Source organism: Dipodomys spectabilis, unplaced genomic scaffold (genome assembly GCF_019054845.1).
Source record: "Dipodomys spectabilis isolate Male_0828 unplaced genomic scaffold, ASM1905484v1 ptg000002l, whole genome shotgun sequence".
Taxonomy (NCBI): domain Eukaryota; kingdom Metazoa; phylum Chordata; class Mammalia; order Rodentia; family Heteromyidae; genus Dipodomys; species Dipodomys spectabilis.
This window is the reverse complement of record NW_024870679.1, coordinates 45,701,522-45,724,719: the sequence shown is the minus strand read 5'-3', so window position 1 is coordinate 45,724,719 and position 23,198 is coordinate 45,701,522. Positions and strand designations below refer to the sequence as shown.

Genomic DNA, 23,198 nt, shown 5'->3' with positions numbered 1-23,198 from the left:
TTCATGAGACTTTTTTTTTTTTGCGCGTCATGGGGCCTGAACTCTGGGCCTGGGTGCTGTCCCTCAGCTCTTAAGCTCAAGGCTAGCATTCTACCACTGGAGCCACAGCACCACTTCCGGCTTTTTCTGCTTATGTGGTGCTGAGGAATTGAACCCAGGACCTCATGCATGTGAGGCAAGCACTCTACTACTGAGCCACCTTCCCAGCCTTCCATGAGAGTCATCTCCAATTAACCACCAGAAAGCCAGAAGTGGAGCTGTGGCTCAAGTGGTAGAGCTGAAGAGCTCACGGACAGCTCCCAGGCTCAGAGTTCAAACTCCATGACCAATAGAAGAAAAAAAGGAAAAAAAAAAAAAAAAGGAAAGGGCTGGGAATGTAGGTTAGTGATAGAGTGCTTGCCTAGCATGCATGAAGCCCTGGGTTCAATTGCTCAGTATCACATAAACAGAAAAAGCCAGTAGTGGTGCTGTGGCTCAAGTGGTAGAGTGCTAGCCTCGAGCAGTAGCAGCTCAGGGACAGGTCCCAGGGCAAGCTCAGGGCTGGCAGAGAGAGAGAGAGAACAGACTTTGAGGAATAGAGAAAGGAAAAAGTGTTATCTGAAGTCACAAAGCAAGATTGAAATTCCAGTTTCTCAACTCCCAACCATACTCAACTAGTCCACCTACTCAAATATGCCTACCCTTCCAATGGACTCGAAGGAGCTCCAAGAAACTAGGGACCCACTCATCCTCACAGTTTTGGGTTGAGTCTATAGGCTGACGCCTCTACACCTCCGACCAGCAGGGGGCACTGTGTCCATCCCGGTAGCATAGTCTCGAGCTCCCTGTGTTCCTTTTCCCTCGGTCCCCGAGGCACTTCCGGCCCGCACGGAACTTTGGCGCAGCCGGCTGCACAACGTGAGGGATACGCAGGCGGGACAGGCGGCAGGAGCTGCTTCCGGCCTTGGTGGTGGTGTGAATTGAAATTCCGTGGCGGAGAGAAGATGGAGACGATTCTGGAGCAGCAGCGGCGATACCACGAGGAGAAGGAAAGGCTCATGGACGTCATGGCCAAAGAGATGCTCACTAAGAAATCTACGGTGAGTGGGACGTGCTCAGGGCCGCGTCCGGGCCCCTGTCCCGCTGACTCTCCCAACGCCTTCTCGGGGCGCAGACCCTGCTTGCGCCCAGGCCCCGCCTCCTCTTGGGTCGCCTCGGAGCACGGGTAACGCTCTCCCGGGGGTCCCCGCACCCCAGAACACCTCTGCTTCAGCCGCTAAGACCTAAGCGGGTACGCCCCGCCCTTGGGCCGCCTTCCCATCCCCAGTACTCATCTAACGGCCTCTGTGTCACTGTTTGCCTTTCTGCAGCTCCGGGATCAGATAAATTCCGACCACCGCACTCGGGCCATGCAAGATGTGAGTACCCAGCAGTCTGTCTCTTCTTGGGTCCTGGTGGGCGGGAAAAGCGGGGCGGAGAAGGTGGGAACTCGACAGGAGCCTTGACCGCAGGTAAGTGGGCTGGCCAGTCCACGGCTGTCTGATGCGAAGGAGCTACACTGCCCTTCCTCGCCTCTCTTCAGTGGGGAACGTGTTCGTTCTTAGATGCTCGCAACCAAGACCCTTGATACATCTTATATCCCTTGGACGTACACAGAAGGTTCACTGTCTTTGAAATAAGGGAGCAGTATATGTTCATGTTTTTCTTCCAAGACACTGGGGTTTTTTTTTTGTTTGTTTGTTTGTTTTTGTTGTTGTTTTTGCCGGTCCTGGGGCCTGAACTATGGGCCTGGGCACTGCCCCTCAGCTCTTCAGCTCAAGGCAAGCTCTCTACCACTTGAGCCACTGTGCCACTTCCAGTTTTCTGAGTGGTTTATTGGAGATAAGTTTCACAGACTTTCCCGCCTGGGCTGGCTTTGAACCACCATCCTCAGATCTCAGTCTCCTGAGTAGCTAGGATTACAGGAGTGAGCCACTGGCGCCTGGCCACAAGCTGACTCTTAAAGGTTCCAGAAAGCATGGGAACTTATAAGGCATATCTCATGAAGTCCTTGGGCCCTTGTTGGTTGTTAGCTCTACAGTTGTACCAATTATTTCATTCTGATGTGTTTGTGTTTGCATTTCAGAGGTATATGGAGGTCAGCGGGAACCTGAGGGATTTATATGATGACAAGGATGGGTAAGTTGACACTCAGCCAGTCTAGGATTAAGGGCTTCTGAGGAGCCATGTGATGAAAGAATTAACTTTTTGCACTAATCTATTCGGATTTTCCCTGAAATTGCAGGTTAAGAAAGGAGGAGCTCAATGCTATTTCAGGACCCAATGAGTTTGCTGAATTCTACAACAGACTCAAGCAAATAAAGGAATTCCATCGGAAGCACCCAAATGAGGTATGGCCTGAGAGAATATTTCTTCCAAACCTACCTAAAGACCATACTAAAAGATTTAAGGACAAAAGGAAGGAAGGAAGGGAGTTTTTTCATGTAGGTTTTTTTTGTCTTTTTTCAAACATGAACTTTTAGGTGAAGTGTCTCAGGAGCAGTTGGAGTTAGGTGACAGGTTAGTGCAAGAAATGAAAGCTTTAGGGCTGGGAAGATGGCTCAGTGGTAGAGTGCTTGCCTTGCATGCCTGAGGCCCTGGGTTCGATTCCTCAGCACCACATAAGCAAAAAGAAAAAAGCTGGAAGTGGCGCTGTGGCTCAAGGGGTAGAGTGCTAGCCTTGAGCTGAAGAGCTGAGGGACAGCGCCCAGGCCCAGAGTTCAAGCCCTACGACCGGACCCAAAAAAAAAGAAATGAAAGCTTTAGCCAGGCGCCGGTGGCTCATGCCTGTAATCCTAGCTACTCAGGAGGCTGAGATCTGAGGATAGAGGTTCAAAGCCAGCCCGGGTAGGAAAATCCATGAGACTCTTATCTCCAATAAACCACTAGAAAACCGGAAGTGGTGCTGTGGCTCAAGTGGTAGAGTGCTTGCCTTGAGCTGAAGAGCGCAGGGACAGCGCCCAAGCCCAGAGTTCAAGCCCCACGACCAACAAAAAAAAAAAAAGAAAAGAAATGAAAGCTTTGATTTGGATTTTGGATCATTACATGGACTTTATGGTTAAAGCTAGTAGCCATAGAGTTGTGGAGACATAAAATGTAAAAAGAGATTGTCAGAATTATTTATTTTTTTTAAATGCTCATCTGGGGGGTTTGAAGACAGGGCCTGAGGTAGTGTCCCTCAGCTTTTTTGCTCAAGGTCAGTACTGTACCACAGCTCCACTTCTGGCTTTTTGGTGGTTAAGTGAAAATAAGATTCACAGACTTGCCGGGCGCCTGTGGCTCAGGCCTGTAATCCTAGCTACTCAGGAGACTGAGATCTGAGGATCACGGTTCAAAGCCAGTCCAGGCAGGAAAGTCCGTGAAACTCTTATCTCCAATAAACCACCAGAAAACTGGAAGTGGCACTGTAGCACAAGTGGTAGAGCGCTCACCTTGAGCTGAAGACCTGAGAGACAGTGCTCAGGCCCAAAGATCAAGCCCCACGACTGACCAAAAAAAAAAAAAAAAGATTCACAGACTTTCCTGCTGGGACTGGCTTTGAACCTCAGTCCTCAGATCTCAGCCTCCTGAGTAGCTAGGATTACAAGTATGAACCACCAGAACCTAGCCTGTAAGAATTTTTTTTTTTGGGTCTGGTCGTGGGGCCTGAACTCTGGGCCTGGGTACTGTCCCTCAGCTCTTCAGCTCAAGGCTAGCACTCTACCACTTGAGCCACAACGCCATTTCCGGCTTTTTTTTTTCTGCTTATGTGGTGCTGAGGAATCGAACCCAGGGCCTCAAGCATGCAAGGGGAGCGCTCTACCACTGAGTCACCTTCCCAGCCCAAGAATTTTTTTTTTAATTGTGAAAATACCAGACAGAGGGGTTACAATTACATGGGCAAGATATTGCCTGTAAGAATTTTTCCAGGTACTTTGGGGCACACTTAGGACAGTGTACTTAACAGAAAAGCTATCCATGAACACTTATATCACAAAGGCTCAGAAAGGTGGTCAAGGTATCAACTATTGTTGATTGCCAGGATTATTGTTTCAGTGAAGTAGTGGAAATGAACTCTGGTTACTGGGGTAAGGTGAGTAATGAGTAAGTAAAAGTATGGATTTGGAACATGCATAAAAAGGCTATTAGAAGCCCAGCACGGTGGCTCTCACCTGTAAGCCCTACTCTGGAAGTGGGGGAGGCAAGAGGATCTTGAATTCACAGCTAGCCCAGACAAAGTTAGTAAGACCTATCTCAACACACACACACACACACACACACACAGCAGGTAAAATAGAGATTCTGAGCCAGTGGACCTTCAGCCTGGGAACTATTCAAACACACACACACACACACACACACACACACACACACACACACACACACACAGCCTGGGAACTATTCAAACACACACACACACACACACACACACACACACACACACACACACACACACACACACACACACACACACACACACACACACACACACACACACACACACACACTAGAGTTCATTGCTCAATTGTAGAATACTTTCCATCCTCAAGGCCCTGGATTCTATCCCTAGAACCAGAACAAAAGAAGCTGGCAGGAAAAGGTTAGAGGGAGGAATGTCTTAAGTATCCTAGAGGAGACATACATACTGAAAGGAACAGATTAAGGAGGGAGCCTAAAAGGCCAGAAAGGAGAAGCTCACTACTACAAGAGTGTGCCATCTGTTCTCATTTGATTTAATCAAAGTCAGGTACATAAGGGGTTTTTTGTTTTTTGTTTTGTTTTTATTATCACCAGAGCTTGAACTCAGGGCCTCAGGTTCTTCCTAAGCTTACTTGCCTATGGCTGGTGCACTGCCATTTGTGCCTCCCGTCCAGCATTTTTCTGTTTAACTGGAGATGGCTGCTTTTTTTTTTTTTTTGGTCGGCAGTGGGGCTTGAACTCTGGGCCTGGGCGCTGTCCCTCAGTTCCTCAATTCTTCAGCTCAAGGTGAGCGCTCTACCACTTGAGCCACAGTGCCACTTCTGGTTTTTCTGGTGGTTAATTGGAGATAAGAGATGTTCCTGCCCAGGCTGGCTTTGAACTGTGATCCTCCTGTCTCAGCCTCCTCAGTAGCTAGGATTACAGGCATGAGACACCAGCACCCGGCATAAGGAATTTTTTAATACTCCCCAGGTAATGCTAACATACAGCAAAGTTTGGGAACTTGAAGTGTAGAAAAAGGTTGTTAATAGTGGCTACCTATTTTCAGAAGTAAAAGTTTTCAGTAAACGAGGATTTGCATTCTTTTATGTTATTTGAGGTTTTCTTTCTTGTGTTTTCTTGAGCATGTATTTTTAGACAATACGTGAAAAAAGTAACAAAGTAACTGGCTTCTCTTGAAAAAAGTAAGGCCAAGTAATATGTCAGAAGTGCAACTTTATGTATGTCTCATTTCTATGACATTGAGTTTTACATCAGCAAACATTTCTCTTGTCTCCCAGATCTGTGTGCCAATGTCAGTGGAATTTGAAGAGCTCTTAAAGGCACGAGAGAATCCAAGTGAAGAGGCACAGAGTAAGTCAGATTTAACATTTCTCTCCTTTACAAACATACAAGTTAGTGACAGCTCAGATTTGTGCACCAGGCCTCAAGGAGCTTAGAGCTGGGTTTTTCTGCTGGTTTTATATTCACTGGTTTTTAGATCAGATTGATATCCTAAGCTGGCTTTTTACAAAATGTTCATTTTGTGCTGTCCTTGCTTAATTAAGTACACTGGCCTGGAAAGCTGGTCTGTTGACTTTGTAAGATAGGAAAGACATTTGGGAAAAAGATTGCCTCATGGAGTTGGAAACAGTCCATTGGAAAAATGTCTAATGTCTGAGTCATTAATATGTGTGATTCTTTCAGACTTGGTGGAATTCACAGATGAAGAAGGATATGGTCGTTACCTTGATCTCCATGACTGTTACCTCAAGTACATTAACCTGAAGGCATCTGAGGTAAGGATGGGGAGAGAGGAGAGAGGGTCTGATTCTTGGGCTATATCATGCTGCTGAGCAAAAACTAAGACATGGACAGGACTGGGAAGGTGGCTCAGTGGTAGAGCACTTGCCTTGTATGCCTGAGGCCCTGGGTTCAATTCCCCAGCACCACATAAGCAAAAAGAAAAAAAGCCAGAAGTGGCACTGTGGCTCAAGTGGTAGAGTGCTAACCTTGAGCTGAAGAGCTGAGGGACAGCGCCTAGGCCCAGAGTTCAGGCCCCACGACTGGACCCAAAAAAAAAAAAAGACATGGACAATCAACAGTTTTTCCCTGTGCTTAGTAACTATTGCATGAATAGTAAATAGGCAATTCACTTTCATCAGTGAAACTATTCAAAATGAAAGTCAGGTTTTTACAGTAAACTCAACAAACTTTATGTATTAATGCATTATTTTGTTTATATAACATGCACATTTACTTTTGTGAAAATAAACTCTTCTGCCTGGTGCTGGATGGCTCATACCTGTAATCCCAGCTATTGAGGAGGCAGTTTGAAGCCAGCCTGAGCAAGAAATTCTGTGAGACTCTTATCTCTAATTAGCCACCAGAAAACTAGAAGTGGAGCTGTTGCTCAAAGTGTTAGAATGTTAGCCTTAAGCAAAAAAACTCAGGGATAGCACCTAGGCCCTGAGTTTAAGCCCCAGCACCAACCAAAAGATAAATTCATAAATAAAAGTAAACATTGTTGCCAGGCACTGGTGGCTCATGCCTTTAATCTTAGTTACTCAGGAGGCTGAGATCTTAGGATCACTGTTCAAAGCCAGCCCAGGCAGGAAAGTTCAAAGCACTCACTTTGAGCTGAAGAGCTGAGGGACAGTGTCTAGGTCCAAAGTTCAAGCCCCACAACCGACAAAATGAAAACAAAACAAAACAAAAACATTGTTTAAACCCATGAAACCATATTCTGGGGTAGGTGCATATGGTACTAAGTTACGAGAAGTACAGCATGATCCTTTCCAGCAAAGGTCTATGCAATATCTTTTCTAAAGGACACTTAAAAATAGCCCATCGTGGGCTGGGAAGGTGGTTCAGTAGTAGAGTGCTTTCCTCACATGCATGAGGCCCTAGGTTTGATTCCTCAGCACCACAGAAACAGAAAAGGCCAGAAGTGGTGCTGTGGCTCAAGTGGTAGAGCTCTAGCCTTGAGCTGAAGAGCCGCCCTCAAATCCAGAGTTCAAGCCCTACAAACAACAACAACAAAAAAAATAGCCCATCATAGGAGGTGAAGTTGAATATGACAGTCTCAGAAAGGCCCCAGGAAGTTTATGATTGTTTCTTATAGAATTGTGAAGAAATATCTCCAGAGTGAAGTGACTAAACTTTAAGCTCTGAGGACAGATTGCTTATTCATTTTGTTCTTTTCTGGATCCCTCTACTTGGGAGAAAGATGCTCAATAAGTGGTAGTATGAATAATCATTTGGCACCTTTCAGGACTTTATTTTAGGATGTCATAGTTTAGCTCAAGATATGTCTGACATGTAGTACATAGCAGCAAATGTTTCTTTTGTATTACTGCTTGTTAACTTGATATTTATTTTGTTGAGTTAATGATGTATCTGATATTCTTTTACTTGGTTCAGAAGAACCAAGTCACTATTTGTACTAAAGGATGGCGAAATAAAAACTAAAGTAAGCCAGGCCTTATTATTTCACTAGACAATAATCAATTCTGATCTCACTTATTGAAGATTAATTTTAAGTTAGCACACTCACCCAACTTTTTTGTTTTCACTTTCTCCTTTTAGAAGTTGGATTATATCACATACTTGTCCATCTTTGACCAGTTATTTGACATTCCTAAAGAAAGGAAGAATGCAGAATATAAGAGGTAAGTATTTTGTGTGTGTGTGTGTGTCTAAGAGGTAAGTATTAACATCTTGTAGGCTTCTACTGAATTGGATTCAAAAGTAATGTGAAGGACTGGGAATGTGGCCTACTGGTAGAGTGCTTGCCTAGCCTGCATGAAGCCCTGGGTTCAATTCTTCAGTATCACTTAAACAGAAAAAGCCGGAAGTGGGCCATGGCTCAAGTGGTAAAGTGTTAGTCTTGAGCAAGAAAGAAGCTCAGGGACAGTGTCCAGACCCTGAGTTCAAGCCCCAGCACTGGCACAAAAGAAAAGAAAGAAAGAAAGAAAGGTGGGGGGGGGGGGGAGAACGAGGGAGGGAGGAAGGAAGAGTGGGTGAAGGCTGGGAGCTGGTGTCTCACACCTGTGATCCTAGCTACTCAGGAGGCTGAGATCTAAGAATTGCCATTCAAAGCCAGCCCAAGCAGAAAAGTCCATGAGACTCTCATCTCCAATTAACCACCAGAAAACTGGAAGTGGTGCTGTGGCTCAAATGATAGAGTGCTTACCTTAAGCTGAAGAGCGCAGGGACAGGGAGGGCCCAGGCCCAGATTTCAAGCCCCACGACTGACTAAAAAAGAAAAGGAAAAAGAAAAGTGAAGGTGGGGTGCCAGTGGGTCGTGCCTGTTATCTAGCTACTCAGGAAGCTGAGATCTGAGGATGGAAGTTCCAAGCCAGCCTGAGCATGAAAGTCTGTGAGACTCTTACCTCCACTAAATTACCAAAAAGCTGGAAGTAGAGCTGTGGCTCAAGTAGTAGAGCACTAGCCTTGGCCAAAGAAGTTCAGGAGTACTAACCAGGCACTGAGTTCAAGCCCCAGGACTGATACCAATAAAGGAAAAGAATAATATGCAGCTTTGAGGGCAAAGTTTTGAATTTTGTTGCCCAAAAAGTATACATGAGGTGGGTTTCAGTGGCTCACACCTGTAATCCTAGCTACTCATGAGGCTGAGATCTCAGGATCGCGGTTAAAAGCCAGCCAAGGCAGGAAAGTCTGTGAGAATCTTTATCTCCAATTAACCACCAGAAACCAGAAGTGGCTGTGTAGCTCAAGTGGTAGAGTGCTTATCTTGAGCTGAAGAGTTGAGAGACAGCGCCCAGAGTTCAAGACCCACGACCAACCAAAAAAAAAAAAAACAAGTATACCTGAATAACTTCTATGGCTCATTGGGTTTTTTTTTTTTTTTTTTTTTGTCGGTCGTGGGGCTTGAACTCTGGGCCTGAGCGCTGTCCCTCAGCTCTTCAGCTCAAGGCGAGCACTCTACCACTTGAGCTACAGCGCCACTTCCGGTTTTCTGGTGGTTTATTGGAGATAGGAGTCTCACGGTCTCTCCTGCCCGGGCTGGCTTTGAACCGCGATCCTCAGATCTCAGCCTCCTGAGTAGCTAGGATTACAGGCGTGAGCCACCAGCGCCCGGCCTCATTGGGTTTAAGAGCTATGAACAAAGCAGTTTTTGTTTTGTTTTTCCAGTACTACCTGGGCGTGAACTCCAAGCCTCTTAGTTTCACTCAGCTTTTTGTTTTGTTTTGTTTTTAATTATGACTGTTACTCAACCACTTGAGCCATACCTCCAGTGCAGTGTTTGGCTAGATAATATGGAAACGAAACCTCTCAGACTGTTCTACTCAAGCTGGCTTCTAGAGCTTCTCCAGTCTCTGCCACCTGAGTAAATAGGATTACAGGCTTGAGCCACTGGTGCCTGGCTTAAAAGATAGAATATTTATAATTCTCTGGCTTTGGACAAGATGAATTTGTGAGCACATCTTCAATCTTATACCCATACTATTTTTGAATTTGCTTAATTGTAGAAGGAAGCCTCCCATTCAGGGACATCTGTGTTTTTAGAGTTTAATGTGAAAAATTTTAGATTTTTCTCAGATTGTGGCAAAAATGAGGTGCCTGGATGTGATGTTAAACCCAAATTTTTGTGTTAACTCTGCTCCTGGTTAGTGAACCTATACTCCTAACTTCCCCTTTTTCTCACTTTCTTTTTACCAGAAATAGTTATTTGTGAGTTAATTAAGACATGAAAAATTGGCATTATGTTATGAGGATAAAAGGAGTGAGAAGCTGGCTCACATCTGTAATCCTGCCTACTCAGGAGGCTCAAGTATGAGGATCAATGTTTGAAGCCAGCGTGGGCAGGAAAGTCTGTAAGACTCATCTCCAATTAACCAGCAAAAAGCTAGACCTGGGGGAAGGATTCAAGGATTCAGCCAAGATTGAAAAAGCCAAGAGTGCAAGGCCTAGAGTTCAAGCTCCAGTACTGACACAAAATGGAAGAAGGAGGGGGTATTGATGTTGGCATGAAAATAAGCACATTGAAACATGATTGTTGGGCTGAAGATGCCGCTCAGTAGTAGAGTACTTGCCTAGCGTTCAGGAGACCTTGGAATCCAAAAAATAAGTGACTCAGTCTGGCGCTGGTGGCTCACACCTGTAATCCTAGTTACTCAGGAGGCTGAGATCCTAAGGATCACGGTTCAAAGCCAGCCCAGGCAGGAAAGTCCATGAGACTCTTATCTCCAGTTAACCACCAGAAAACCAGAAGTTGCGCTGTGGCTCAAGTGGTAGAGCACTAGCCTTGAGCTAAACAGCTGAGGGACAGCGCCCAGGCCCAGAGTTCAAGCCCCATGACCAACCAAAAAAAAAAACAAACTAGTATTACTAGAATTATGAGTGAAATTTATGGAGTAAAAGAGTGTATCAACAGTAGAAACCCTATTTTCTCTCTGTGTACTGTGTGTTCCTTTGTAGGTACCTGGAGATGCTGCTTGAGTACCTTCAGGATTACACAGACAGAGTGAAGCCCCTTCAAGATCAAAATGAACTTTTTGGGAAGATTCAGAACGAATTTGAAAAGAAGTGGGAAAATGGCACCTTCCCTGGGTGGCCGGTGAGCTTTCATGGGGTGTGGGTAGAGGTCATGCCAGGCCTTGAAATGGCTATTTTACTTCACTGTTGGGCTTCTGCTTCAGGCATTAGTTGCTGTTCTTTCAGTATAAGCTCTGTCTATGAAGTGTCCTCTGGCAGGCATGCTCCGTTTTCTTTGTATTTTTTTTCTTTTTTTTTTTTTTGTTGGTCGTGGGGGCAGCTTTTTCTGCTTATGTGGTGCTAAGGAATTGAATGCAGGGCTTTATGCATGCAAGGCAAGCACTCTACCACTAAGCTACCTTCCCAGCCCTTTCTTTGTATTCTTTGGCACAAGATTTGTCATTGAGGGGGCATCAGTGGCTCACACCTATAATCCAAGCTACTCAGGAGGCTGAGATCTGAGGATCACAGTTCAAAGCCAGCCTGGGCAGCAAACTTTGTGAGACTTTTATCTCCAATAAGCCATTCAGGAAACCGGAAGTGGGCTGTAGCTCAAGTGGTAGAGCACTTGCCTTGAGTTGAAGAGCTGAGGGACAGCACCAAGGCCCAGAGTTCAAGTCCCACCACGAACATTAAAAAAAAGATTTGCCATTGATTGTGCCCAGGATTTTTACTGCCTACCTTATGGTTGCTGTGTGGTTCCTGCTAACCTAAATTTTATTTATTTATTTATTTATTTATTGTTATCTACTTATTTATTTGATCAGATTGTGCTATAGAAATCTATGTATTTTTGTCGGGCGCTGGTGGCTCACGCCTGTAATCCTACCTACTCAGGAGGCTGAGATCTGAGGATCGCGGTTCAAAGCCAGCCTGGGCAGGAGAGACCGTGAGACTCCTATCTCCAATAAACCACCAGAAAACCGGAAGTGGCGCTGTAGCTCAAGTGGTAGAGCGCTCGCCTTGAGCTGAAGAGCTGAGGGACAGCGCCCAGGCCCAGAGTTCAAGCCCCACGACCAACAAAAAAAAAAAAAGAAATCTATGTATTTTTATTCCTGATGGCAAACTTAAGTTTTTCTTGGAATTCAATGACTTATTTAGTCATCTGGGTGTTTTTTTGTTGTTGTTATTTTATTTACTTATTTAGTGCTGGTACTGGGGCTTGAACTCAGCCTGAGTGTACCCCTTAGCTTTTTTTGTTCAAGGATGACACTCTCCCATTTGAACCACAGCTCTATTTCTAGCTTTTTGCTAGTTAATTGGAGATAAGAGCCTGGGATTTGTCTGCCTGGGCTGGTTTCAAACTATGATCCTGAAATTTTAACCTCCTGAGTAGCTGAGCTACCAGTGCCTGGCTTGTTTTGTTTTTTGTTTTTGCTCTCTTGAGTCTGAGTCTTGCTTTGTACCTAAGCTGGCCTTGAACCTTCTTCCTTCCTGAGTGCTTGCATAGCAGGTGTGCACTACTACACCTGGCTCAGGTCATCTGTTCTATTACTCCATTCCTGTTTGGTCCTTACTTATAAGTGTGTATAATAAAGGAGCCAACCATACCTGGTAATTTGGATGGCTCTCTTACCTTCATCTGAATAAACTTGAATTTTATTTCATTTTTTAATTTTTAAAATTTATGTTTTGCCAGTAGTGGGGCTTGAATTGAGGACCCAAGAGCTGTCCCTGAGTGCTTTTGCTCAAGGCTAGCACTCTACCACTTTGAGCTATAGCGCTACTTCCAAACTTGGATTTTAATAAGCAATTCTTTTTTTTCCCAGAAAGAGACAAGCAGTGCTTTGACCCATGCTGGAGCCCATCTTGACCTCTCTGCGTTCTCCTCCTGGGAGGTATGTTTCCAGCAGCAGTACTGGTCTCACCTGTACGTCTTTGAGAGAAAACACTTGTTCTCCTATCTTTAATACCTTGGACCTATAATAATAAGACACCATTTCCTGGGAACAGATATATATAAGGAATGCGGGAAGATAAAAAGGAAATCTAGCTGGGCACTGGTGGCTCACACCTGTAATTCCTAGCTACTCAGGAGGCCGAGATCTGAGGATCACAAGGTCCTGGGTTTGATTCCCATCACTGCAAAACAAAAGCAAATAGCAAACAAAAAGCCATATCCAACTATGAAAACTGGGAAATAATAATTCCAGTTTAAGTTAAGCTGTGATGAAGGTATTAGAACACTACCAGTATGACTTGAATCTGAACATGTCTCAGAATCAGTTCTGTGGAGAGTTTGAACTTAATACATGGCATCAGTCTGTGGAACATGCTCCCACGCCACAGCCTGGGACCTACCACACACAAACCTGCATTTACTATTTCCCCAAATTATGTGGTACTGTAATTTGTGTGTTTTATTACAGGAGTTGGCTTCCCTGGGTCTGGACAGATTGAAATCTGCACTCTTAGCTTTAGGCCTGAAATGTGGTGGGTAAGGACTCATTTTTCCATCAAAACTACCATTTGCTGTATGTTTGTGTGATCCTCTTCATGCCTCTGGTTACATTTTTTCTGTCACCCATACTGCCTGTGTAGTGAAGTCACTCTGAAATCCTGTGCCCCTCTCTCTTTAGGACCCTAGAGGAACGAGCCCAGAGGCTGTTCAGCACCAAAGGAAAATCACTGGAGTCTCTTGACACCTCTCTGTTTGCCAAAAATCCAAAAACAAAGGGCACTAAGCGGTAAGTGGTGATGGGACAGTACCTATGCTGTGGGGTTTTTTTGTGTGTGTGTTTTTGGGTTTTTTAGTTGGTTGTGGGGCTTGATCTCTAGGCCTGGACGCTGTCCCTCAGTAATTCAGCTCAAGGCAAGTGCTCTACCACTTGAGCCACAGCACCACTTCTGGTTTTCTGGTGCTTTATTGGAGATAAGAGTCTCATGGACTTTACTGCCCAGGTTGGCTTTAAACCATGATTCTCAGATCTCAGCATCCTGTGTAGCTAGGATTACAGGCATAAGCCACGGCTTCTGCTGTGGCTTTTAAGTATCAATTCCACGGAGACTCTTACTACAGTGGAAGTTTTTAAGACTGTTTCATTGCCAGTGTTGGTTCATAGAAATCCAGTCTGCTGTATAGCTCTGTTAATGTTTTTGGTTCTTATATAACAAGAACACTCAGGGGAGTGGAAACCAGTAAAATTTTTGATGTTGACATGCTGTTTTAGGTGCCTTTATTACCTTTATAAGTAATAAATACAGTGAAGGGTTTTAAAGGATTAGTAAATTCAGATATTTATTTATTTATTTATCTTGAGGGGCTTGAACTCAGAGCCCAGCACTTTCCCTGAGCTAGCTCTCTCAAGGCTAGCATTCTACCACTTTGAGCCACAGTGCCACTTCCAGTTTTCTGGTAGTTATTTGGAGATAAGAGTCTTAGAGACTTTCCTGTCTTGGCTGGTTTTCAACCACAATCCTCAAATCTCAGCCTTCTGAGTTGCTAGGATTACAGGCCTGAGCCACTGACGACCAGCTCAAAGAATATTTTTTCTTTTCTTTTTTATTCAAGTAGCAAAGAGCAAACTGCCAGCCTGCATGAGATGGAAGAGCGCAGAGACAGAGGGGAAGGAAAAGTAAAAAAGCTCAAAGAATATTTTTCTAAGCTAATTTTTTCCAATAACAGAAGCTGTTCTTGCTTGCTTATCTAGGGTATTTTTTGTAATTATTACAACAACCCTGAAAGTAATTTTCCTGATTTTTGTAGGTTGAGGATTCAGAAAACTCTTAGTATAACTTTCTTATAGTTGCTAAGAGCAGAGTTCAATATTTGGCAACGTCTGCTTGCTTGCAAACTCATTCTTCTTTACCACATTATGTTTGTAGGTTATAACATGAAATTTCAGTGGTCTCTTCCCTTGTCGGTGAGGTCAAAGAGCAAACCTCCATGCATCCTAAAAAATAACCTCAGGACTTTGTGAGGATTTGTTGAAACGAACAGAGCATTTGCTCTGTTTGTCATGTGTAATTTTATTTATTTATTTATTTTATTGGACACCAGTCCTAGGCCTGAACTTAAGGCCTGGATGCTTTCCCTGAACTTCTTCCTCAAGACTATCATTTGAGCTTTTTTGTGGTTAATTGGAGATAAGAATCTCATGGACTTTCCTACCCAGTCTGGTTTTGAACCACGATTCTAAGATTTCAGCCTCCTGGTTCTGAGTTCAAGTCCCAGGACTGGCAGAAGGTAATGTGAGCCACCATCACCTGGCTCTCATGTATATGTATAATTTTTTTTTTTTTTTTGCCTTGGGGCTTGAACTCTGGGCCTGGGCGCTGTCCATTAGCTCTTCAGCTGTCCCTTAGCTCTTCAGCTCAAGGCGAGTGCTCTACCACTTGAGCTACAGCACCACTTCCGGTTTTCTGGTGGTTTATTGGAGATTAAAGTCTCACGGACTTTCCTGCCGGGACTGGCTTTGAACCGTGATCCTCAGGTCTCAGCCTCCTGAGTAGGATTACAGGTGTGAGCCACTGACACCTGGCTCATAAGTAATTTTTTTTTTTGTCGGTCGTGGGGCTTGAACTCTGGGCTTGGGTGCTGTCCCTCAGCTCTTCAGCTCAAGGTGAGCACTCTACCGCTTGAGCCACAGCTCCACTTCTGGTTTTCTAGTGGTTTTATTGGAGATAAGAGTCTCACGGAGCTGGGCGCTGGTGGCTCACGCCTGTAATCCTAGCTACTCAGGAGGCTGAGATCTGAGGATCACGGTTCAAAGCCAGCCCGGGCAGGAGAGACCGTGAGTCTCTTATCTCCAATAAACCACCAGAAAAGTGGTGCTGTAGCTCAAGTGGTAGAGCACTCGCCTTGAGCTGAAGAGCTGAGGGACAGCGCCCAGGCCGAGTTCAAGCCCCACAACCGACAAAAAAAAAAAAAAAAAGAGTCTCACGGACTTTCCTGCCCAGGCTGGCTTTGAACTGCGATCCTCAGATCTCAGCCTCTTGAGTAGCTAGGATTACAGGCATGGGCCACCAGTGCCCGGCTCATATGTAATTTTTAATGCAGTCATGGAATGAGTGTTCTCAAACCTGGGAACCAAGATTGGGTGAATACAGGAACCTTGAATTACAGTTTATTTCTTTTTTTTTTTTTATTGTGAAAATACTGTACAGAGGGGTTACAATTACATGGGCAAGATAATGAGTACACTTCTTACCAAGCATTGTAGCCTCCTCCTTTGTGTCCCTTTCCCATCCCTTCCCATCCTCCCCTCTGCCCTTCCCCCACCCATTTTTCCTCCCCCTCCTCACCAAAGTTGAAAAGTTCGTTTTCGACATAATGATTTATACATCTCATTATTGCAATGGGTCCATCTGTATCCCTATTTAAACGATTTGTTTTTTCCCTTCCTCTCCACAAATTATACCGACATTAAATACAGTGAAAGCAGAGGTTATACCGTGGGGGAGGGACATACAAAGCAACAAAGAAATAATGTCATAAATGTGTTAGAAACAATCACATGAAAGAAAAAAACATTGACAGTTTATTTCTTGTTCTCAGAGACACTGAGAGGAACAAAGACATTGCTTTCCTAGAAGCTCAGATCTATGAATATGTGGAGATTCTTGGGGTAAGTAGCTACCCTTTTGCTTGTGTGATCTCTTAAGTGGCTCTACTGATGGTAGTAGTAAATACTACTAATGATGAAAGTAAGAGAGACAGGAACTCAGGAATTTTTTTCAGCTTCCAAAGAGGAATAGAGTTCTCTCAGTCTTTTTTGTTTGTTTGTTTGTTTGTTTTTTTGGGTCCAGTCGTGGGGCCTGAACTCTGGGCCTGGGCGCTGTCCCTCAGCTCTTCAGCTCAAGGCTAGCACTCTACCACTTGAGCCACAGCACCACTTCTGGCTTTTTTTCTTTTTGCTTATATGGTGCTGGGGAATCGAACCCAGGGCCTCACTCATGCAAAGGCAAGCGCTCTACCACTGATCCACCTTCCCAGCCCCAGTTCTCTCAGTCTTTGGCCCATTAAGAGGTTCCTGCTCTGTTGTTGGGTGATATTCTCAAGGCTGCCCATTGTCCAGAAAGGATTCTTCTGTTTATAGTGCTATCTGAGTAGTGCCTGAGCTTCTGCTGAGGCCAGAGGGTCACCCAAGAATGAGATACTCAGGTCTGGGAAGGTGGCTCAGTGGTAGAGTACTTGCCTCGCATGCATGAGGCCATGGGTTCGATTCCTTAGCGCAACAGAAACAGAAAAGGCAGACGAGGTGCTGTGGCTCAAGTGGTAGAGCACTAGCCTTGAGCTGAAGAACTGAGGGACAACATCCAAGCCCAAAGTTCAAGCCCCATGACCGACCAAAAAAAACAAAAAGCCCAGGTCCTGAGTTCAAGCCCCAGGAATGGCACAAAGGAGATAGAACGAAAGAGAGATTTGGTTTTATGAACAGAAATATCTGACAGCAGAATCGTTAGTGGCCTGGATCAAGGAGGCTCAGGCAAGTTAAAAAGTGGTTGTTTTTATGTCAGTGACAACAGAAAGGAGAAACAAAATGTTCAGGAAATTCTTGAGGGCAGAACAGATGAGACTATTTTCTGATGGTCTGCAGCTTCAGATAAATAATTTAGGCACATGATTGACAATCATGTTTTTTTGTCAGTTGTGGGGCTTGAACTTGGCCTGGGCACTGTCCTTAAGCCTATATATATGCTCAAGGTTAGCTCTGCCACTTAGAGCCAAAGCTCCACTTCCTGTTTTCTGGTGGTTAATTGGCGACTTTTCTGCCTGGGCTAGCTTTGAACTGAGATCCTCAAATCTCAGCCTCCTGAGTAGCTAGGATTACAGGCATGAGCCACTGATGGATGACATTCATTTTGTTGTTTGTTTTGTTGGTCAAAGGGCTTGAACTCAGAGCTTGGGCACTGTCTATAAGCTACTTTGCTCAAGGCTACCACTTTGGGCCACAGCTCCACTTGTGGTTTTCTGATAGTTAATTGGAGATAAGAGTCTCATTGACTTTTCTGCCCAAGCTGGCTTTGAACTGTGATCTTTAGGTCTCAGTCTCCTGAGTAGCTAGGATTACAGGTGTGAGCCACCAGTGCCCAGCTCAACAGTCTTTGACTTTTCCTTCCGGAGCAAGCAAATTGTGCTGGTAGGAAGTTTTAGTGTGAAGTTAAGACTTTTCTGTATTCTACAACAAAAAAACTTTCCCTTGGAAGTGAAGGATTAGCTAGTTTCTGGAAAATAGAAAACATCCTTTTTGTGTTTTGTTATTACTTTGCTCTGACATTCCTTTTTTATATGATCTATTTTAGGAACAGCGACAACTTACTCATGAAAATGTACAACGCAAGCAAGCCAGAACAGGAGAGGAGCGGGAAGAGGAGGAAGAAGAACAGATTAGTGAGAGTGAAAGTGAAGATGAAGAGAATGAGATCATTTACAATCCCAAAAACCTGCCTCTGGGCTGGGATGGCAAAGTGAGTCCCACACTCCCACTTCCTCCCTGTTCCCCTTTAGGAAGCAACATGCAGACTGAAGTAAACTAACAGTGTTTCTTATGTGGTTTCTTTTAGCCTATTCCCTACTGGCTATATAAACTTCATGGCCTAAATATCAACTACAACTGTGAGATTTGTGGGAACTACACCTACAGAGGACCTAAGGCCTTCCAGCGGCACTTTGCTGTAAGGAATTCAGAGCCATTGGCTTGATATCCCAGATCCAAAATGGTCACAACTTCAGTTTCTCTTCCTCTTACATCCTCTTCACCCCAATCAGTAGTACAGAGATGGCACCAACATACTACCATACCCCTAATGCTGATTGTAGAGATTGCTGGGATCTGTCAGCTTCTCCCACAGCATATGGGAGGCATGAGGTTTGAGTTGTCATGATACTGTGGTGTTGACCTAGAAATTGTGTCTATAATACAACTGAGTCTAGAATCTAAACCTAAGAGAATTCCGTTTGCTCTTTGATGTCACCCATTTGTCAGTCACAGCAAACTTTACAAGCTGCATTTTTTGGAGTCTTACGCAGAGGGATCAGGTTAGGACTTTTGAGTAGAATGGAGTGAGTGCTTTAATTCAACTGTACCCATATCCCATTGTCCATTTGCTTCTCTCCCCTAGGAATGGCGTCATGCTCATGGAATGAGGTGCTTGGGTATACCCAACACTGCTCATTTTGCTAATGTGACACAGATTGAAGATGCTGTCTCCTGTAAGTAGTTTGTTGACTGTTTGCTAGCCTAGCCAAGTAGCCATTCCTCCTACAGCCACTGTCCCCAATACTCTTGTGTATGCAGACCGAAGGGCAATAGATAGTGGGTATAAAAAGGCTAGAGCAGACATAATTAGTACATAATTAGAGGAAAGTGTAGCAGTCCTGATTGCATCTCCTTTGAGAAGAACCTTATGCTAAGTGTAAAACAAGACTTTTAGCATGGGTCTGTGACCTCTACGTGGAAGATTTTGAGGGAGAGTTACATATTTTTTCAGAGTTGATTTTGATGTGTTAGAACCACTAATATAAAGGAAGAAAGAAGAATGACCTCAGTAAGCTTATTTCCGAGGCAACAGGGCAGAGATACAAAAACACAGCCACAAAATACCTCTTGGAGAAAGAATGAGTAGATAGAGCACATACAGTGTCAGGAACTTACTGCTACAGCAGTCAGAGGCCTCCAGTTTTCCTGGCAGTAGAAACATTTTCTGTCGCTATCATCTTCCTGGCAAACTCATTTTCTTTCTGGCTTCTCTCATCTCTGTCATGTTTCACTTTACCCACTCCCCTTTGTTGAATAACAGACACTCCTTTCAGCTATACTTAGCACCCTGCTCAGTGGTGTGATCAGCTAACTCCTTTGGCTCCTATGTCTGGTTGTCAGATCCTCCATGGCAGAGCTAAATAAAAGTGACCTTTCAAAATGTTGCTGTGTGCCGGGCGCTGGTATCTCACACCTGTAATGCTAGCTACTCAGGAGGCTGAGATCTGAGGATCATGGTTGAAAGCCAGCCTGGGCAAGAAAGCCTGTAAGACTCTTATCTCTAATAAGTCACTCAGAAAACCAGAGTGGCGGAGCTGGGAAGGTGGCTCAGTGGTAGAGCACTTGCCTTGCATGCCTGAGGCCCTGGGTTCGATTCCTCAGCACCACATAAGCAAAAAGAAAAAAGCCGGAAGTGGTGCTGTGGCTCAAGTGGTAGAGCGCTAGTCTTGAGCTGAAGAGCTGAGGGACAGCGCCCAGGCCCAGAGTTCAAGCCCCACGACCGGACCCAAAAAAAAAAAAAACCAGAGTGGCGCTGTGGCTCAAGTGGTAGAACATTAGCCTTGAGCTGAAGAGCTGAGGGACAGTGCCCAGACCCAGAGTTCAAGCTCTGCGACCAACCAAAAAAAAAGTTGCTATGTGTGTATGGGAGAGACAAGGTCATATTAAAAAGGCCACTTGAGCCACAGCTCCATTTCCAACTTTTTTGGTGGGTATTATGGTCTTTTCTGCCCAAGGTGGCTTCAAATCTCAGCTTCTTAGTAGCTAAAATTGCAGGTGTGAGCTACCAGTGTCTTGAACTTGAAAAACTTTTTTTTTTTTTTTTTAATGTCGGTCGTGGGGTTTGAACTCTGGTCCTGAGTGCTATTCCTCAGCTCTTCAGCTCAAGGCTAGCACTCTACCACTTGAGCCATAGCGCCACTTCTGGCTTTGTTTATGTGGTACTGAGGAATTGAACCTATGGCTTCATGCATGCTAGACAAGCACTCTACCACCAAGCCACATTCCCTTCCTTGAAAAACTTTTGGTGGTGGGGGGGCCTTGAATTCAGGGCTTGGACACTGTCCTAAGCTTTTTTTGCTCAAGGCTAGTGTTTTACCACTTTGAGCCACAGTTCTACTTCTGGTTTTTTGGTGTTTAATTGGAGATAAGAGTCTCATGAACTCTCTTGATATCAGTCTCCTGAGTAGCATTACAGGCATGAGCCACTAGCTCCTGGCCCTATTAAGAAATTTTGAGAGAAGTCACTTTCTCCTATAATTTCTATAGGTTGTTTCACATTAATGTCATCCTTTTAGAGTATCAGTTCTATATTCTGAGAAGTCTTTGGTTATGTTTAGTCTACCTTCTCCCCACCCCCCCTCCGCCCCCCCAGTCATGGGGCTTGAATGATGTCCTTGTGCTCTTCAGCTCAAGACAAGTGCTCTACTACTTGAGCCACAGCACCACTTCTGGTTTTCTAGTGGTTTATTGGAGATAATAGTCTCACGGACTTTCCTCCCCTGGCTGGCTTCGAGTCACGATCCTCAGATCTCAGTCTTCTGAGTAGCAGGGATTACAGGCGTGAGCCACTGGCGCCCGGCCACCTTTTCTTTTACAGAAAAGTAAGGTCATGGTAAATTTTGCAGTGGAAGTTTTTTTTGTTTTTTTGTGTTTTTGTTTTTTTTTTGGGGTCCAGTCGTGGAGCCTGAACTCTGGGCCTGGGCGCTGTCCCTCAGCTCTTCAGCTCAAGGCTTGCACTCTACCACTTGAGCCACAGTGCCACTTCCGGCTTTTTTCTTATGTGGTGCTTGAGGAATCGAACCCAGGGCCTTGAGCATGCAAGGCAAGTACTCTACCACTGAGCCACCTTCCCAGCCCCATGGAAGTTTTTTTTGTTTATAGGTAGTCCAAAACAAATTCAGTTCCAAAACAAATTGTTTGGGGCAGGCACAAGTATCAGAAGCAGTCGCTGGGATAGCCTGCTAGAGCTGGGGAGCTGGAGGCAGGGAATGGTGCAAGCATGTGGACCCAGTGGATAGTTATCAGTCCTTATGATGCTCATTTCTCATCTTCAGTGTGGGCCAAGTTGAAACTGCAGAAGGCTTCAGAGCGATGGCAGCCCGACACTGAGGTAGGTGCTGATATGCATTGCATTAGAGGCAGACCAACAGGAAGCACTCCCTCCCTCACCCTGTAGGTGGGAAACAGAGATGGTTCTTGGTTTATCAGTGACATGTTCTGTGTGACAGTATCTGCAAACTGACTTGACGAGAAGCCTCATTTGGTTATGATATTTGTCGTAATTTAAATATGTTAAAACAGGTTGTGTTCTCTCACTGAAATTCTGAAGTGACAAGTAGGAGTACCCAGTCTCTAGTGCTGTGGTGGCTCAGTCTTTGTCATGCACTAGATCTCCTTTGAGAACAGCATGTGCTAAGAGAGGTTTCTCCCACCCAAGGTGGGGGTGGGGTTGCTTATTGAAGTAGAGATCATCTCCAAGCTGCAGGTTTCAGAGATAAGGAATGCCCAGAGTAAGTTGTGATAGCAATAGACCTCAGGCCCCTTGGAGACAGGAAGTCGACTCCTTTTCTTTCACAACAGTAGCTTGCAGTATTTATTTTTTTAGCAACAAAACCCTTCCCAGCTGGAATGTTGGACTCTAGTATACAAAATAAAATCAAGCTGAACTGCCCTGTATGTGGGGAAACTCAGCCTTCTCAGCCTCCTGGGGCAGAAACCTAGGCTTTTTGGTAAGCCTTTGAAAACTACTGACTTAGGGCAGGCTTTCTCAGCCAGGGTTCCTTATCTTAAACACAAGAAATGATGTAAATGAACTCTCCTTAGGTACCCTAAAGGTACCATTCTGGATGTTAAGAGAAGTTCATACTCTTGTGGAACCCTATTTGAGAAAGGCTGTGCTAGATGAATGCCAATCTCATGATTGCCAGGGTGTGCCATGGGATCAGATCAAGTGGGTCAGGGTGCTCAGAGATTGGTTCCAGATGTTTCTCCCAGGGAGTATAGCTAACCAGGTGTACTCCTTCTATTGTAGGAAGAGTATGAAGACTCCAGTGGAAATGTTGTGAACAAGAAGACATACGAGGATCTGAAGAGACAAGGACTGCTCTAGTGTTCAGAGATGTTGCTCAACTTTGGGCTTGCCTAGGCTTCCCCGAGATCTTTTTCTATTTCTCCCAACCAAATGCTCTTATTAAAGACTCTTTGCTACATAGTCATGGTCTAGCATGAGTCTTGTAGAAACAAGACATGCTGGCACATTGTAGGGTTGAGATGTGTTTTATCTTCGTTTTATATTTAAAAAAAAAAAAAAAAGATTCTGTGGGAAAATAAAACCAGCCCTTATTCTCAGTGTGTCTTTTTCTGAAGCCCAGGACTGAGAACTAATGCAATCTTGTATTTCTTAATGCCTCCCTACCTCATTCTCACCAACTTGAGTAGCAGCTAAGATTCTATTTTTTTAATAGGGCACATAAGTTAGTTATACAAGGGTTTCATTGTGATATTCCCACACATGTATACAATGTATCCTCACCAACCTCACCCCCTTTAGCACTCTCCTCCAACCCACTCTCCCTCTTTCAGCAGGCTTCATTGTTCTATTTTCATACATGAATAAACTACTTCAACAGACCATACTCATCCTCATTCACCCTCTTTTCTAATCCTACCCCCATTCCACTGGTGCCCACACTCCCATCTGATCCTGTTTTACTTTTCTATCATTCTTTTATTTTTAGTGTATTCATTATACCAAGGCTTTTCCCTATGGTATTTGAGTATTGCTAAGAAATTACTTTCCCCCAACCCTTCTAATCCTCT

The 23,198-nt window shown here is 44.6% G+C and overlaps 1 protein-coding gene across 1 annotated transcript; it reads left to right on the top strand.

Annotated features, from left to right (window-relative positions):
* The first annotated feature begins 880 nt into the window (after positions 1–880).
* Positions 881–22,727, top strand: Sf3a3 (splicing factor 3a subunit 3). Its single transcript, XM_042684737.1, has 17 exons — positions 881–1,079; positions 1,350–1,397; positions 2,105–2,157; positions 2,264–2,369; positions 5,478–5,550; positions 5,884–5,975; positions 7,765–7,847; positions 10,621–10,759; positions 12,447–12,515; positions 13,047–13,114; positions 13,257–13,364; positions 16,175–16,244; positions 17,923–18,087; positions 18,184–18,294; positions 18,742–18,832; positions 21,434–21,489; positions 22,411–22,727. Exons 1-17 carry the CDS (start codon positions 984–986, stop codon positions 22,486–22,488), a joined length of 1,506 nt encoding a protein of 501 aa, XP_042540671.1. The 5' UTR covers positions 881–983; the 3' UTR covers positions 22,489–22,727.
* The last annotated feature ends 471 nt before the right edge of the window (positions 22,728–23,198 follow it).

Bases quoted from the DNA above. Each gene is read 5' to 3' on its own strand.
- Sf3a3 (XM_042684737.1), top strand. From the start codon at position 984: ATGGAGACGATTCTGGAGCAGCAGCGGCGATACCACGAGGAGAAGGAA. The intron at 13,115-13,256 runs GTAAGGACTCAT...CTCTCTCTTTAG, and splicing joins TTAGGCCTGAAATGTGGTGG to GACCCTAGAGGAACGAGCCC. The intron at 21,490-22,410 runs GTAGGTGCTGAT...CTTCTATTGTAG, and splicing joins GATGGCAGCCCGACACTGAG to GAAGAGTATGAAGACTCCAG.